This window comes from Sciurus carolinensis, chromosome 7 (assembly GCF_902686445.1).
Source record: "Sciurus carolinensis chromosome 7, mSciCar1.2, whole genome shotgun sequence".
Lineage (NCBI taxonomy): Eukaryota > Metazoa > Chordata > Mammalia > Rodentia > Sciuridae > Sciurus > Sciurus carolinensis.
The window spans coordinates 55,740,407-55,756,013 of NC_062219.1; the positions used below are offsets into that span (position 1 = coordinate 55,740,407).

The 15,607-nt window shown below is 38.5% G+C and overlaps 1 protein-coding gene across 1 annotated transcript in view; it reads right to left on the bottom strand.

The window, feature by feature from the left end:
- Sobp (sine oculis binding protein homolog) overlaps positions 1-15,607 on the bottom strand; it is a 158,907-nt gene that overhangs the window by 110,671 nt on the left and 32,629 nt on the right. Inside the window, 1 exon segment of the mRNA XM_047558312.1 lies at positions 7,167-7,318. Within this exon segment, the coding sequence (XP_047414268.1) occupies positions 7,167-7,318 (152 nt within the window).

Sequence of the window (15,607 nt, forward strand, 5' to 3'; positions counted from 1 at the left end):
GCCCATTGACTTCCATCCCCAGCCATTGATTATCTCTATCTTTGTTAAAGACTACAGGAGTTTCATTTAACTAGAGTGCTCAGTAAATTGCTGCAAAGTCCAAGCATCTTTTATGGATTCATTAAACCATTGATCTGTCTTCCAGGGCTTGTAGTAGCGCCCAACTCTGGTCCATAGCCTGTGTTTACAGAAAATGCATTAGACTGATGTTGGTCACCTCCAAAAGCAGCCTGACAGCAGAGAGTAGATTCTACTGTGTTCACAGTCACCCGAAGGGTGCATGGTAACATAGGGGGTCTCTACTCTCAGTCTGAATTGCTGGGGTAGAAATTAAGCAGTTCTCTGAGGCAAGATTTTCTTTATTCCCAATCCATGATAATATGAACACAGAGCAAAGAGTGCAAAGAACAGAGAATCACACATGACTTGCACAGTTTACACTTTGTTGATGTGTACAAAAGCTATTCAGAGGTACTGAAATAAAGGAAACTAAAAATAACCACAGGCATGCCTATTATTTGGATTTGCCATATGTGGCCCTCTTGGGTATACTAGATTTGGTGACCAGACATTGCAAACATTTATGAGAGAAATTCTGGACTCAATCTACTACTTAAAATATCTCAAGGCAAGCCACATGCCCTTTATGCAGGCACTTATTTAGATATATAACATTTTAGAATGGGGTATCAGAGATTGAACTCAGGGGCACTCGACCACTAAGCCACATCCCCAGCCCTATTTTGTATTTTATTTAGAGACAGGGTCTCACTGAGTTGCTTAGCACCTTGCTTTTGCTGAGGCTGGTTTTGAACTCACGATCCTCCTGCCTCAGCCTCCCGAGTCACTGGGATTATAGGCATGCACCACTGTGCCCGGCTCGTAACATTTTTTTAAGAAATATTTTTAGTTGTAGAAGCACACAACACCTTTATTTTATTTATTTGTTTTTATGTGGTGCTGATGATTGAACCCAATGCCTCATATGTGAGATGCAAGCGCTCTACCACTGAGCTACAACCCCAGCCCTAGATGTGTAACATTTTTAACAAAGCATTTGAATTAACAGAGCATAACTTCAATCCCAGGAAAACGCATAATCGCTTTTGCTTGGTTTGTTCGGACAGCTCACTCGGTTCTCTTAGAAGCTTCTCCTCCTCTGGTCTTTATTAATAAGGTCGCGTGACCCTTTCCTTTTTAAGTCAGGCACAAAGAGTACCTCTGTGCTGAATGTAGCTTACGATGAAGGAAGCACATCAAAACAAATCATTAGATAGTCTTTAAATGTTCATTCTTCAGATAAACCTGAACGCTGTTAGTGGCAAGGTGAGAAACTTGGCAATGCAAGTGACTGGATCAATAAGGAGAATGTACGTCCCAAATAAATAGTTCCCTTCCTGATCATTTGTTTACTGAACTACCTACTGCCCAAACAGACAGTCGGACTATGAACTCCAAATGCACACATTCATCACTCTGCAGCGGCAGTCACCGGAGCACAATGCTGCTGATGCAATCTGACACTGTGGTTAATGTTAAAAGGGAGCGTGCCTCTTAGATGGATTGGATAATTACCGGCAGTTCGGATGAGAAAAACTTGATTTAAGTGAATAGTGTTAGCTATCGCCAGAAGGATGGCCTGAGATTCACTGTGTCTGAAAATTAACATTCCAGCACAGACGTCAATAGCCCCGGGTATTGATCCCCAGGTGACCAGATCCGGGTCTATGAAAAATTCCCTCTCTTCCTCCTGCTCATTGAAAAGAAATGTTGGACACCAACTGAAGCTATTTAGAGTTTTGATCATCTCCTCACATTAAATCTAAAATATCCAATATTATTCAGAAATTGACATCCATTCTGATTAATAGAATTAGTTCTCTGTTTTCCCCATGATCTTCTAAAATGTAGCCCGTTAAAAATCAGAAATGGTTGCTCATCCTTTCTTTCAGTACAAACCCGTTGGTCTCATTCTGTTTGTGTTCCAAGTTTCCCTTTAACTACTCTTTCTCAAGTGGTTGTCAAGTGTTTGGGGACACAGAAAGATCATGTGCCTATTTCCCCAAGCTCCTGATGGCTGCCTAGGGCACTGCATCCCTACAGGGATGCTGAACCCCAGTCCTGGAACCCTGCTGGCTTTCCTCAGAAGCCTGTGCTTACACTTTAAGTTGACCTACACCTTGCTTTCCCTTCTAGAACTTTCCTAATCTACCCCCTCTCCCAAATGTATTTCCAAAAGCAAATGTTTCCCTCTCCTCCACCATTGCTTTTTATAGGCTTTCATTCCAAGCAACTCACCAATATTCCATTTCATATTTTAAAATAAGAGAGCACAAGAGAACTGTTGGGTTGTTGTTGTTCTCCTAAGAGATTCTTGAGGACTGCCCTATTTTCTCTGCCTGAAAGGGAACTCAGTCATTGACCTGCGATCAAAGCCCACGACGAGGCCACTCTACACCCAAGACTGTGGGAAAGTCTACAGCACAATTTCAATAGAGTCTGCAAATCCAAGACCTTGTCCTGAAGGCCAAGGTGTAGGAATATAGACCCGATAGTTCCCTGGTGCCTGAATCAAACAAGGTAAATCCACAGCAAGAACCCTGGGGTGCCCTGGGTTCACTTACTTGTGGACCAAAGATATTCACAAACAACTGGCAAAAGCAAGTCTGTAGCCTGAGCTTCAGGCAGTCAGGGGACATTAATTTAAGTAAATTTCTTAATGTCCTTATCCAAAACTTCATGAATGACAGCCGTTTTGTAAATTAAATCTTGCAGGTGTTTAAAGGAAAAAAGTAGACAGGTTAATCACTAGATTAACAGGGCAATTGTTACACGTTTCTTCTGCACTACTAGGTTCTATAATTAAGTCTGAAACCAAGAAGTCTTTCTCAGGATATGTTCAAGTTTAATAAAAAGACAAACAGCCTATGATTAAATAAAGTATAACTCCAAATAACATAATGATAAATGCTAATTAGTTATGGCTTCCTCTAAAAGAGATCTCTTTAATAAGAGATTACTTTGTATCCAGGGATATAGTTTGAAAGTAAAATAAATGTTTATTATTCAATATTCTCCTCATTGAGTATTTGTTATTATTGCAGTGATTGTTAGGAAATCTTAATGGCACCATCATTTCCAAATGTTATTTGTTTATATAATCTTTGGTTTTAAAGCAGCCGTGACCTCATCTCTATATATCCATGGAAGGCTCTTCCACCATGGTCTATTGGAAATAGGAACATTGTGATATTAAGATGTATTTCTAACTATTCCTGTTTAAAATTGCGGGGAAACCAGAATTAAACCAAACTTTGATGCTCTTAGGAACTTGTTTATTACTAAATTATCAATGCTATTCATCTCTAGAGAACACTATTAACAAGATTTGGACGTGGAAAGCAAAGGATCGTCCTTTAGCTTGCCTGCTTTGGACATTTTTCTTGAGTTTTGACTTCCAGTTTGATTTCTGGATATTAGTTTAGACAATAGAATATTTCCCATGCAAAAGGAAAAAGATCAAACATAGGCTACGTGGAAATGACTACTATTTGTGGTCTTATTTGTTACTCTCCTTTTTAGAGAGATAGCAGTTACAAAGAATATTTTTAAGCATCTGCAGCACAAAGTAAAACTGGTATTTCAAATACCAGTTTGGACTAAATGTTTCTGCGTCTCTTACAAACCCACTAAGGAGACTTTGCAACTTTCCAACTCCTAGATGAATCACTAGGCTAAAAATGTTCTCAAGTCCTGCTCTACTGTGGCCTCAAAAAGGGGCTAGTCCCTTGAAAAGTCTCTGGTTGTTTCAAATATTGAGACTGGCATCTCATTGTTCACCCAATGCCAGAAGACTACAGGAGGGTTTTTTTTGTTTTTGTTTAACCCAGTGGCTCAAAAACTTTTGAGCTAGCAATTGAGTCTTCCGGAAATAAGTATTCTACAAAATATATTATGAATTAGCAATATACACTTCTAAGAGTCAACATCCTGAAATGTGTAAACTTGTAGTTAGATTCCTTGAGAGAATACAGCTGTGATTCACAGGCCTCTCTCCCAGCAGAGTTTAGCAGAAGCAGTTTGAAAAAAGCCTATTTGTGGCATTTCAAACACCTCTTCAAAACAATATTAAATTCTGTTTAAATATATAACCTCCATGCCATAAAGGGTTAACTTGGCTTTCATCTATTCCACCTTACTTCATCATGTCAGGGTTTGTGAAAGATGGATGTGACATTTTTTTTCAACCTACTCCATTCACCACGTACAGAGACCCAAAGAAAAAGAAAGGTTTGAGAAGCAAATGAAATTTAAAGAGCCCATTTTCAGTGGGCCTTCATTTTGAGAGTTGGGCTATTTTTGTCCTTGTTTTTAGCAGCAAAGCAATGCCTGCCTCTATAGCTGAGCACTCGTGAAGAGGAGAGCATAGGACCACAGGCACAGCTGTCCAATTTATATTCACAAATGCAGGTGTTGCTCAGACACAAAACAGAGGTCAGCTGAACACTGCTCCTAATTAGCTACCTTTTCTACTAGCATTTTTCTTTGTAAAGTTATACACGCAATTTGGGTTCAACTTAGAGACCATTTTTAGATCCCAGCATGCTATCCAGCAAGAAATGGGTTGTCATTATAAAGCATAATTTACAACATAGTTAATTTTACATGTTTTTTTAAAAAAATCTACACTATACCTAAAATTCTATTCTGCACACACATTCACTCCATTTTCCATCTACCTCTCAATATTCAAAAGAATAGAATTTAGACAGAAAAAAAAAAAACAACCCTGTATTATAGGAATGGGAAGAATTTTTCCCTTTCTCTAAGTCCCCAATTTTAATAATGAGGACTAAAAACTTTGTTAAATGATACAAGAAGAGACATAGCTATTTGCTATTGTCTTCAGGAGGGAACACTCTGGGGCTTATTATAGCAGTTCTTAGAAATGGCAGGATGGAGACTGGTATCTAATACAATCCATTATGAAACCAAAGCCCTAAATGAAATGACCACAAAATCCTATCAGTTAACAGAAATGCAGCAGCTGTACATGTTTCTTGTAATACAATATAATATTGTAGCAGAGATAACACTCTAAAAATTATAAAACAAAAAAATAAAAGAAGCCAGCAGGTGATGTGACAAGTTTATTTCTCTATTTGAAAAAAAATAAGAAGGCATAGCATGGCAGAGCTTTGAAATACAAAAATAAGAGTGAAGATTGCAGAGAAGCGTCATATTGCATAAACACTAATGGGCTACTGGAATCAGCCAGTAAAATCGCTGTCTAAATATCGAACCACTGCAATTCCCAGGTCTTACAAGAGGTACTGAGACCTACCCCAAGTAACTCCTGGTGGGAAGTGCAACTCCCACTACTGATTTTACCTACTGTAAGAACTCTAAATACTCATTCTTATCTTGACTCCAAATTATTTCAAAAACATATGTCATGGAAGTTTAAATTCAGTTTGACCTTAAGCTACATTGTGATTTTTTTTTTTAAGCCTATATGTTAGATAGTATTCTGGACTGCTCTCCAAGTGGTATCAGGTGCCCTTCTTCAAAGGCTTACTAGAGAGTAAAATCCTTTTGCAAAGTGTCATATGTGTCATCGGGGTTGTGAAAATACATCTTGCTTGATTTCATTCACTACAAGCAGCTCATCAAGATTCAGAACCTTAACCCTTCAGAATTATAGTAGACAAAAAGCCCTGTTCTATAGCCATCTTCTGGGATGGAATGCAAAGTATTTTGTTGTGGTAAGTAGGGCTTTGAAGAAGAAAGCTCTGGGCCCACTCCTGGGATTGTTACTCCAGCGCTCAGCATTCAAAATGGGAGCCCCAGGGTCTTGGCAATCATTTTAATCCTCCTATATTAAAACAAAACGTGTCTCCCAGGCATCGTTCTTCTCACCCTCCTCCCCAGACTCACTGGCCCCTCCTAAGGGAAAGTGAACTCGACTGTTGACCATCCCCAAAGAATTCCAGACAATTTCCTTACTTGACTCCATGTTCCAGTGAAGATTATGAGTCTAATTCTTAAAGACTGCTACTAAAATTCCACCCCGCTGAATTCTGCAGCCTAATTCTTTAGGCATTATGTTTTTGGCAGAATAAATGTGACCCAAATTTGCAGCAGATAATTTGCTGCAACAGTGCTTCCTGCAATGCAGTAAGCCCATGCTTGGCATTTCAGAATGGCAATATTAGACTTTTTAAAAATAAGAACTGTTTGCTTCAAAAACTGATTTTGATTTTATATTACAGAAAGGAAATTTCTTAGCAAAATGTAGATAGTGTTATGAAGTAAGGAAGCTTTACAGATCAATGAAAAATAATCAAGGACTAGCAATTGATATCAATACTTGGTGGCAAAATGCTATAGCATTTCTTTAAGGATTAAAAAATTGTTGAGAGAGAGAGTGTGTATGTAGGTGCATGTGTGAGTGCACGCATTTGAAAAACATGTACCCCATTTCCCATAGATGGTGAAAAAAATACTACTAGAAAAGGACATCTTCAGATTTAGGAAGTCTTTTAAAACAAAATAAAAACTATAACTATGGCTGTCCCTGTGTTTACCCACCATGCTTCTCACAAATACTTGTCTGTGTGAGCAATGCTGATTTATGTATTTATAATTTCCCCTTTTGTCAAGATTAATCAACGTTAACATAGAGTGTCAAGGAGACTTGACATTTTTCCTGACTAGAACTTGTGGGTGAGGTTTGGAAAAAGCAATAGCAGTATTCCCATTGAGAGCAAGAATTAAACTGGGTGGACTACAGCTGTCTGGCCATGCTTCTGTGGCTAGTTTCTCAGCTCTGGGAAGACGTCTCTACCACTTATCTTTCAAGAACTCTAGACTGCCCTCTGCTACTGGAAAGACTGCCGATGAGGATACCAGCTGGGATCAGGGTGTCCCCATCAGATTCATTCACCCTCTCAGAATTCAAACACCAAGCCAAGAGAAACTGAAGAACAAGGTTACACGTTAGAAGGGGATTGACTCCTTAACCCAAAAAGTTGAGCATGACAGAGGAAGAGAACGGACAAAACAAATAAAAGTACAAAGGGAAAGGGGCGCAGTTTGGACTGGAGGCTACGAGGCGCATGCGCACGTGGTGGGAGGCTGCGGGGCGCCCCCCTAAGGCGGCTTACCTTGTTTCTCTTGAAGTAGGCTCGCCGGCACGCTGCAAAGCACTTCTCGCTGCAGAAGCTTTTCACCTCGCTTCCCATACTCAGGGAATAGCGCTTGATTCCCACTTTCTGGCACCAGGCACACATTATTTGTACATTTGACACATCATCTTCTATAATAAAAGTATAAGAAAAATGTTCATATCAGAAGCAAACATCCCTTCAAACTTAGACGCACCCTGAACCTGACAGCTCCTGAGGTCTGATCCCAGTTCGCAGACCTCACCATTTTCTGACAGAGTAGGATGGCCAGCTCTGTGGGTGGGGGTGAGAGAGGGGGTGCTCAGTGCTTTCTCTCTCCTCTCTCTCTCTCTCCCTCTCTCCTAAGTTTCCAAAAGGCATTTACTTAAAAACCAGAGCATGACTGCAGAGCCGCAAGAGTTCCTCTGACTTCTCAGCCTAGTTTCAATCTGTCTAGTTAAACAGGCACCAGGATGAAGTAATAAAGCTTGTAAAATAAATGACCCATTTCTTTGAAGGTCCTGCTTCAAGTCCACAAGACCTGCATTGGTAAGGTAATTTGTAGAGTACTAACCTACAAATGCAATGCCCCCAGGTGAACCTTGACAATCAGGGTCCAGACTCCACAGGGCATGTTCCCCATTACTGTTAACTGACATGGCTGTTGTTTACTCTTGAAATATAATGATTTCCAAACCATGCGTTTAGTTAAAAAAAAAAAAAAAAAGGAAAGATGTGAGTAGCCAGATTCTGGCAATGGAAAGGAACAAGCCTGACTCGCTGAGCAGTTTCCTACAATGCAGTCTTCTGGTACTGATGTCCTCAGGGAGATGCAGGACCGATTTAAATTCTCCTCCATGTGATATGGCTCCTAGTCCCTAGTCCCTGGATGGAGGATGGTAATAGGGATGTCAGATCTTTCTCAGCCAGACTGGTGATCCTCCTGGCTCCTGGAGGATCAGTTACCCATGTCAAAGGGTGGCTCAGAGTGACTTTAGGTGGTAACAAAGATTTCTAATATTTAAAATGCTTCCTTTCTTTTCCTTTGCATAAGAAGAAAACAAATTTAACTGGCACAATGAGACTATGATATCACAATCATTACTGCTTAAAATATAGACTTTTAAAAAGAGTTGATTAATAAAATATATTGAGTAAATCATAGTTCAGGTGATAAGTTATGACAAAAATTGAGATGGTGATCCTCAAACGAGACACACTGGCCTCTTTTAGGGGGAATGAAAGGAGGCTTTCAAAGCCTAAGAAATATTTCCTTCCTTCTTCCTAGGAGCTTTTGCTATATCTTAAGCATTCTCTGTCCTGCCAATTGACTGACTGTGTGTGTGTGTTTGACCACTATTGACCACAACTCTTCTTCTTTCATGGATTTTTTTGGTTTTTGTACTAACCCAGACTCATGCTCCAGATATGAATGGTAATCACAAAATCCCCAACAAGCTCTGGTATAGTGTTGTCTGATTTCTGAATAAAATCCCCCAAAGACTAATTGCTAAACAAGGCCTGGTCCATGAGTTGTTGACATATTCATGGTTCATAGAGTCTGTCATGCAATCATTCCATTTCCAGGGAAAAGATTTGGTTTGAGGCACTGTGGTCATCAGCCTGCAAAATTAGAAGCAAACTAATTTGTAATGCAGTGATATGGTTTTTTCCCCTGAATATCATCACTAGAACCACATGCAGCATTTTATTTACCTTAATGGAATAAATATTGTCATTTGAATGACCTTTTCTATTTCACAAATTACACATTGTGATCTATTGTTAATTATCAAACGAGACAGTGTAAAAAGTGATCTTTGATGTTAGTCAAACATTTTTTATAACATAACTTCCTTTAAATGAAGTCATAATATGAAATTAAATATAAAACAATTTAATATAAATTCCAATGTAAGACAATTATTGCATTTAATGACTTGTAGTCAAAGGAAACTTATTCATCTTTTATATGATTTCTTATGTGGCATCTATCTACATATAGATATTTTACATAGTATGAAAAATCAACAAAGCTATAAAATTTACCCTAGAATATAGCATAATTTTCTTAAATTAGGCTAGAAGTAGTTGTTTTGGTTTTAGTTTGTCTTCCTGAGAATGGGTCTTGGTAAATTGCAGAGGCTGAATTTGGACCTGAGATACCCCTGTCTCAGCCTCCCAAGTAGCTAGGATTACAGGCATGTGCCACTATACCTGGATTAGAAGTAGCATCTTTTAAAATAATTATCCATCACATCATTACTAAACTAACTAGTATTAATAGTTTCTATGTTCCCAGTCGATAAGATGCCTTAAAAACCTTAAATTCCTGAAAAAGAAGACAATAACAGCAGAACTCTCACAAATGATCCATTTGCAAAAAACTTGATTCTGATGAACTCTGTAAAGAAAAAAAATGTAAGGAGGAAATGATTTGGTCTCATGGTTTAATGAGAAGATCCACTTCCCAGAGAGCCATTTGAAAACATGCATTAGGTTCCCAGCATTATGTCTTCCTTTAAATGGGGTGATTTAGGAAATAAAACATGAAATTCCTTCCTTAAGCACTGTATCTTTAATTATAATGAGTAAAACCAAGATGAGAAAGGGTAGGGGACAAAGCTATAAGAAGGCCCAGGCTGGGACCTGGCCTGGAGAAAAGATGCCAGGGGCCCAAAGGCAGCTCCCAGGTCCTTCTCATGCTTCACTCCATCATCACCAGATAGGTCCACTTGTCACTTTTTAAAGAGAGGAAAGAATACTTTCTTACAATAACAAATAAACAACAACAACAACAAAAGTAGAATTTAAAACAGATTAGTTTTATAAATCATTCTTGCTGCAAAGTAACAACATGAGAAGATGAGACAAAAGAATCGTACACTCTTGTATCTGATAGGTGTGCAATTCTTAGAATGGTGGTTAGCATCTGTCTTGTTAAATAAATCAGCATTCCTCTCCATTTTTCATAAAATTTTGTTTCATCAAGGCAAACACTTTGGAAAACTTTCATCAGATTTCTCTTTTTCTATCATCAAACTTACCAATAGTTAATGATAAATGCATTATTCCAAAAGTTCAAGAAACACTTTCAGTTATCTCAGGTATTCCAGTCTTATAAGTCATTTATGTTAATATTGGACTTAAGAAACTAAAAAAGAACTGTGATTATCTAGATTCATTTTGTCAGCCAAACCACAGCTCAGATTCTGTCACCAGATATGACACACTGTCCCATTTTGGCATGACAGCACCCCCAGAAAAATGAACTTTGCCTAAGTAATCAAAGTCATAGGGATCAGTTCATTTCAACATCACTTTTTTTGCCTTAAACCTGGTAATCACAAGCATGCTTTACACCAGCAAAACAGAAGACCCCAGGAATTTAGCTTTTCTAACTTATATACTTTAAATTTTTAAAATTCTTTTTAAAAAAGGATTTTTTTCCAAACATGATTTCCAATCTCATATTTAGGTTAAAAGTCGGTGCCATTAGAGACTTGAGATTATCTCAGTAACATTCACACTACAGATTTTTATAGCATATTATCTTACAGCTATTAGCCTGTGTATTTTTCATAATGAACAATGCAACAACAAATGCAAAATGTTTACACCATTCAATCACATTCCCAGAGTGAATGGTTTATATAACATGATAAAAATTTCATATGGTATCATATAAATATGCATCAGTCAAAATATTCATTTTTCAATTAATCATGAAAAGTCTGTACCACCTCTTTAGGATTTAATTAAGCAGAATGTTTAGGGCATTTTCTTTCTAATCTAATCTTCAAAGAGCTATGGAACATTTTTCTACTTTACATTCCAGAAGGGAAAGTTCAGATTAATTACTCTAAGATGAAATCAAAAATTATATTTATTTATTATAGTGCAGAGAAGTATGAGATCAAGCATTTCTGAAATGCCTTGCTGAAGTTGTTTCAGAAATTTCCTTATCTGGTGACTTTTAAAAATAAGGATGGTCATTGGCCAGTGAGCTTCTTGGGGCATTTGAATCATGGCTATAAACACACATACTAGCTTACTTGACCAGAAGCCAATGAAAAACAGGAGGACCTCAATGGACCCAAAGCAATTTAACTGTAATTTTAATTGTAACATTCATGGGAATCCCTTTGTAATTTTCATGAAGGTCCATGAGGAAAAAATTCTGAAAATATTTGCTGGTGATATTTATCTTCTCCAATAGTTCCTAGAATGCACACATTCAGATGATCATTTCAAGACTTGAAATATATTTGAGATAAGTTACAAAGCAGTCTGAGGAGACTCCTGTGTGTTCCCCATGACCTGGGCAGCAGTCTGTCAAACTACTTAACAGAGTAGCTATATTTAAGAAGGGAATAAAGAGGCTGGGACTTAGCTTAGTGGCAGAGTGCTTGCTTAGCATGCATAAGGCCCTAGATTCAAAACCCAACATCGAGATGGGGGAAAGCAAAAAAAAAAAAAAAAAAAAAAAAAAAAAAGACATGACCTAGAAGGCAGGCAAGTAACTGGGGTTAAAGTTTGCTTTCTTTGAAGTTCTTTTGCAAAGAAAGAAATTCCTATTTGAAATAATCCAATTCCAAAGACTTTAACACAGTCTAAATTAAAAGTCTCTACAGAGTCCTCTGGGAGTTTCTTCACAATTCCTATGTTTTAGAAGTGAACACAAAGGAGACCTGGGGAAAAACTTGGACTACTGATCCAAAAAACTAAATAAATAGCTGCTGTTCAATATCAGGCACAGTATCCCTCATCATTGGTCAACATCATGTCCTCTTAGTAACAAACCCCAACCACCAGGCAGGTACTAACACTAGCCTCACTCTGCAGGTGGGAAAGTGAATTTGGAAGCTAATTTGCTCTAGTTAACACATGAGTACATACCAAAGTCTAGATGTAGACCCAGCCATCTAACTCCACAGGCCTACCTCTTGACCACTACATCTTGGAAACCAGATTTTTTTGGATGGTATGTAATCCATCCACCAAACTTCCCTCCACAAATAGGACTAGAAACTGTCACAGAGTCTGCTACTTACAAAGAGCACTTGCTCAGTGATACTTCAGTAGACAAAATGAAATCAAAAAGGTCAAAATGTCTTTGAGGAGACAGCTGAAATGTTACTCAATCAATGTTTGCTGATTGATTTTTTTTTTAAAGTTAAAGGTCTGCAGTGCAAGCCTTTACTTCTTTATGACTGTGAGACTGAATCTGCTGCATGTGTCCCACATGAACTTGCACCAGAAAGTGCTATTTAAACACTAACTGATAACACAGAACCAGTACTACGCAGATCTCAGGAAGTAGTTATTCTATCCACAGGCTAGCAATGCTCTTGCCAGCTATCTCTTTTTTAAGGAGCAGAGAATCACAACAGGACATGGATGAGATTGACTTTCCATGTGTGGATGAAGTGGGAGACCACCTACATCTATAATTTCAAGGGTGCCAGTAAGAACACGCTAGCTTCAAAAAATGACTCCTCACTACTCACTGAAATTCACTTCTACCTTTGGAGGATCATTTCTTTGGCTAATGTGTCTTGTATCCCATTAAAATACAAATTTCCTGAAAGCAAGGAAGCTCAATACATGTTTATAAATAATGGCTTCTATTGTATTCTATTTTACAATGAGTGATTCTTTCTTTTCTTTTCTTTCCTTTTCTTTTTTTGGTACTGGGGATTGAGTCCAGGGGTTGCTTAACCACTGAGCCACCTCCCCATCCCCTTTGTATTTTTTTTTTCTACTTTTTTTTTTTTTTTGAGACAGCCTTGCTGAATTGCTGAGGCTGGCTTTGAACTTGCAATCCTCCTGCCTCAGCCTCCCAAGTCACTGGAATTACAGGTGTACACCACCACACCCAGCATGAGTGATTCTTTCTGAAGAATAAGTTTTCACAAGAAAAGGTGAAAACTGCTGAGAATAGGGTTCCAATGACAAGGACAGAGGGGGAGAGATGCAGAAGTTGAGGCATCTCTGGTCATTGCTTAGCTGATGTCTAGTCTTGGGCATATAGCTGGAGCACCCTGAGGGCAACCAGGGTAAACAGAAAAAAAAAAAATACTGTCTGATCACACTATAGCATAATGTCAAATATTCTCAGAGCGCCTTTTAAGTGTGACTATAAAGCACAGTATGTGGGCATAGGGAAGAACATATAGACAGGGGTTGCTAGGAAAGAAATGCAACAGGCAGGTGCTTATGACAGTCTCAAGGGGATGATGACTTTAAAAAAAAAATGAGGTAATAGATGTTCAATGCTTTGCAAGCCTAGGTTGCTACTATTTGAAAGGCAACATAGTTGAGTGCAGAGTGACAGAGACCTTGTTAAACTACTAATATTGCCCATTCTAGTTAGGGGATGTGGGCAAGTGATTCAAAGGATAGGAATGTCCAGCCTAATGAAGCTGCATAGCTGAAGTGAGGACCAAATGAAAGAAAGTGTGTACTTTCTATATGTAAATAAGCCTATCTTAGAATGAGAGACGATTAGAGCCACAAGAAAAGGGTGTCAGTGATATGTAATCTGGAGAGGCCTAATGACCAGGTACTCGGTTCTCCAATCCCCTTCCCTCCCATGGAAGACATCTGAATACAAGGAACAACCCAGTAATTGGTTAAAATTCACTAAGATTAAGAGTAAAGCCATGAGAATTAATAAAAGCCTCACTTACTGCTATTCTTTTAAAAAATTACTTAACTTGAATTAATAGTTGACAAGGTGTTGCCAAATATATCACTGCAGTGCCAGATAGTCTGTAATTAATAGATGGGAATTCTTTGTAATTATTACATTAACCATCCACACATGGGTGGATCTTCCTAAATGTCTGAGAAGTTTGCTCTTTTAAAAGTATCAGAGTAGCAGCTAAAAACGTCTGCCACCTTGGTAACAGAACTGTTGAAAATTCCCAAACAGTAGAGACTGAATTAATAAAATTTTATTGCACTTATTTCTCATAAAAGGGATAGATGCAATTAAATGATAGAGGTCCATACGACTATATGAGTCTTCGTAGTACCTAAAAATATCCCTAGTTTTCTTTTGAAAGTAGATTTGAAGTGATTTCAAGAATTTAAATAGTTTACACTCCTTTAAATAGAGTAGTACTTAACCCCGAAATAAAATCTAATCTCTATAAATAAACCAAAATTTGGTTCCAATAAGTCGAAGAAATGAGCACCCAAAATAAGAAAATGATAGAATTTAAAATTAATTTTCGGTTTCCTAATGGAACTCCTCTGGTTAATGTTTAATTATTTATATATGTGTTCTATGTAGTTAGAGATAGGTAGAGATGGAAAGCATGTGATTCCAGAAATAATTAAACATTTACACACAGGTCCCTGTGCTAGGTAAGTGGTCAAGGATATTGGGTTGAATAGGACATGGGCCCTTGCCAGAGAAAAGGTAGGAAAGTGGCTCATCAAGGGACAGGTAGAATGCAAGAAGAGAACTTCTGAGAGCCGGTGGAGCTGGTGGAGAGTTGAAGACATCTGAGTGGGATCTTGAAGGACTTGCAGGGGGAGGAAATTCGTGAGGAAAGGACAGAGAGAGTTGCACTCCCCTAAGCCAGAGAGTGACAAACAGGCTTAGGGTGGGCAGGAATCCTGAAAGACATGCACCTGACCAAGACTGTGTGAAGGGAAGTCGGAGATTAGACCAGTGTACATGGGCCTGAACAAGGAGCTCAGTGAATGCCGCTTGGCTACGGGGGTGTGGGGCTTATCTTTATTCCACAGGAAAGAAGAAACTCCTGAGTATTTCTCAGTAGCATCTGACAGGATCAGAGGTGTATTGAGAAATGTTACTGCAGCAGGATGGATCAGAATTCAGAAAGGTTGGAATCCAGTTCCACACCTAGAAGTCTCATAAGGAACATGAGAGTGGGGTCCTTGTCCCATTCACCAATGTGTGTTCAGTGCCTTGCACACAACAGTGCTTGGACCATGCTGAATGAATAAGCAGATAGATGGATGGAGGAATGCACAGGAGAAGGGGAGAGAAGGCATGAAGTCCTGACAGTGGAAATGAACAGAAGATAGACTTAACAGTGAAACTAAACAAAGACCTAAATGTTGGAATGCAGCTGACCCCAGAACAATTCAAATTATAGAAAATTCATCTTCTTATATTTCTAGTCAAAGGCAGACTAGAGAAAAGTCCAGTCAGTTCTTTGTGGAATTAGAATCAAATTAAAACAAAATGAACTTGCTTTATATCCAGTATCCCTTCCCCACGTTATCTTCCCAACACTGAAACAAAGCAGCCAAATAAAAAGAGAGACCATAAAGTCACAAAGTAGTATAAGTTGGGCATCCCTAATCTGTAAATCTGAAATCCAAAATGCTCCAAGATCCAAAACTTCTGGAGGGTCAAGGAGATGCCGCAGTGAAAAACTCCTGATGGATAAGAGTCAAAA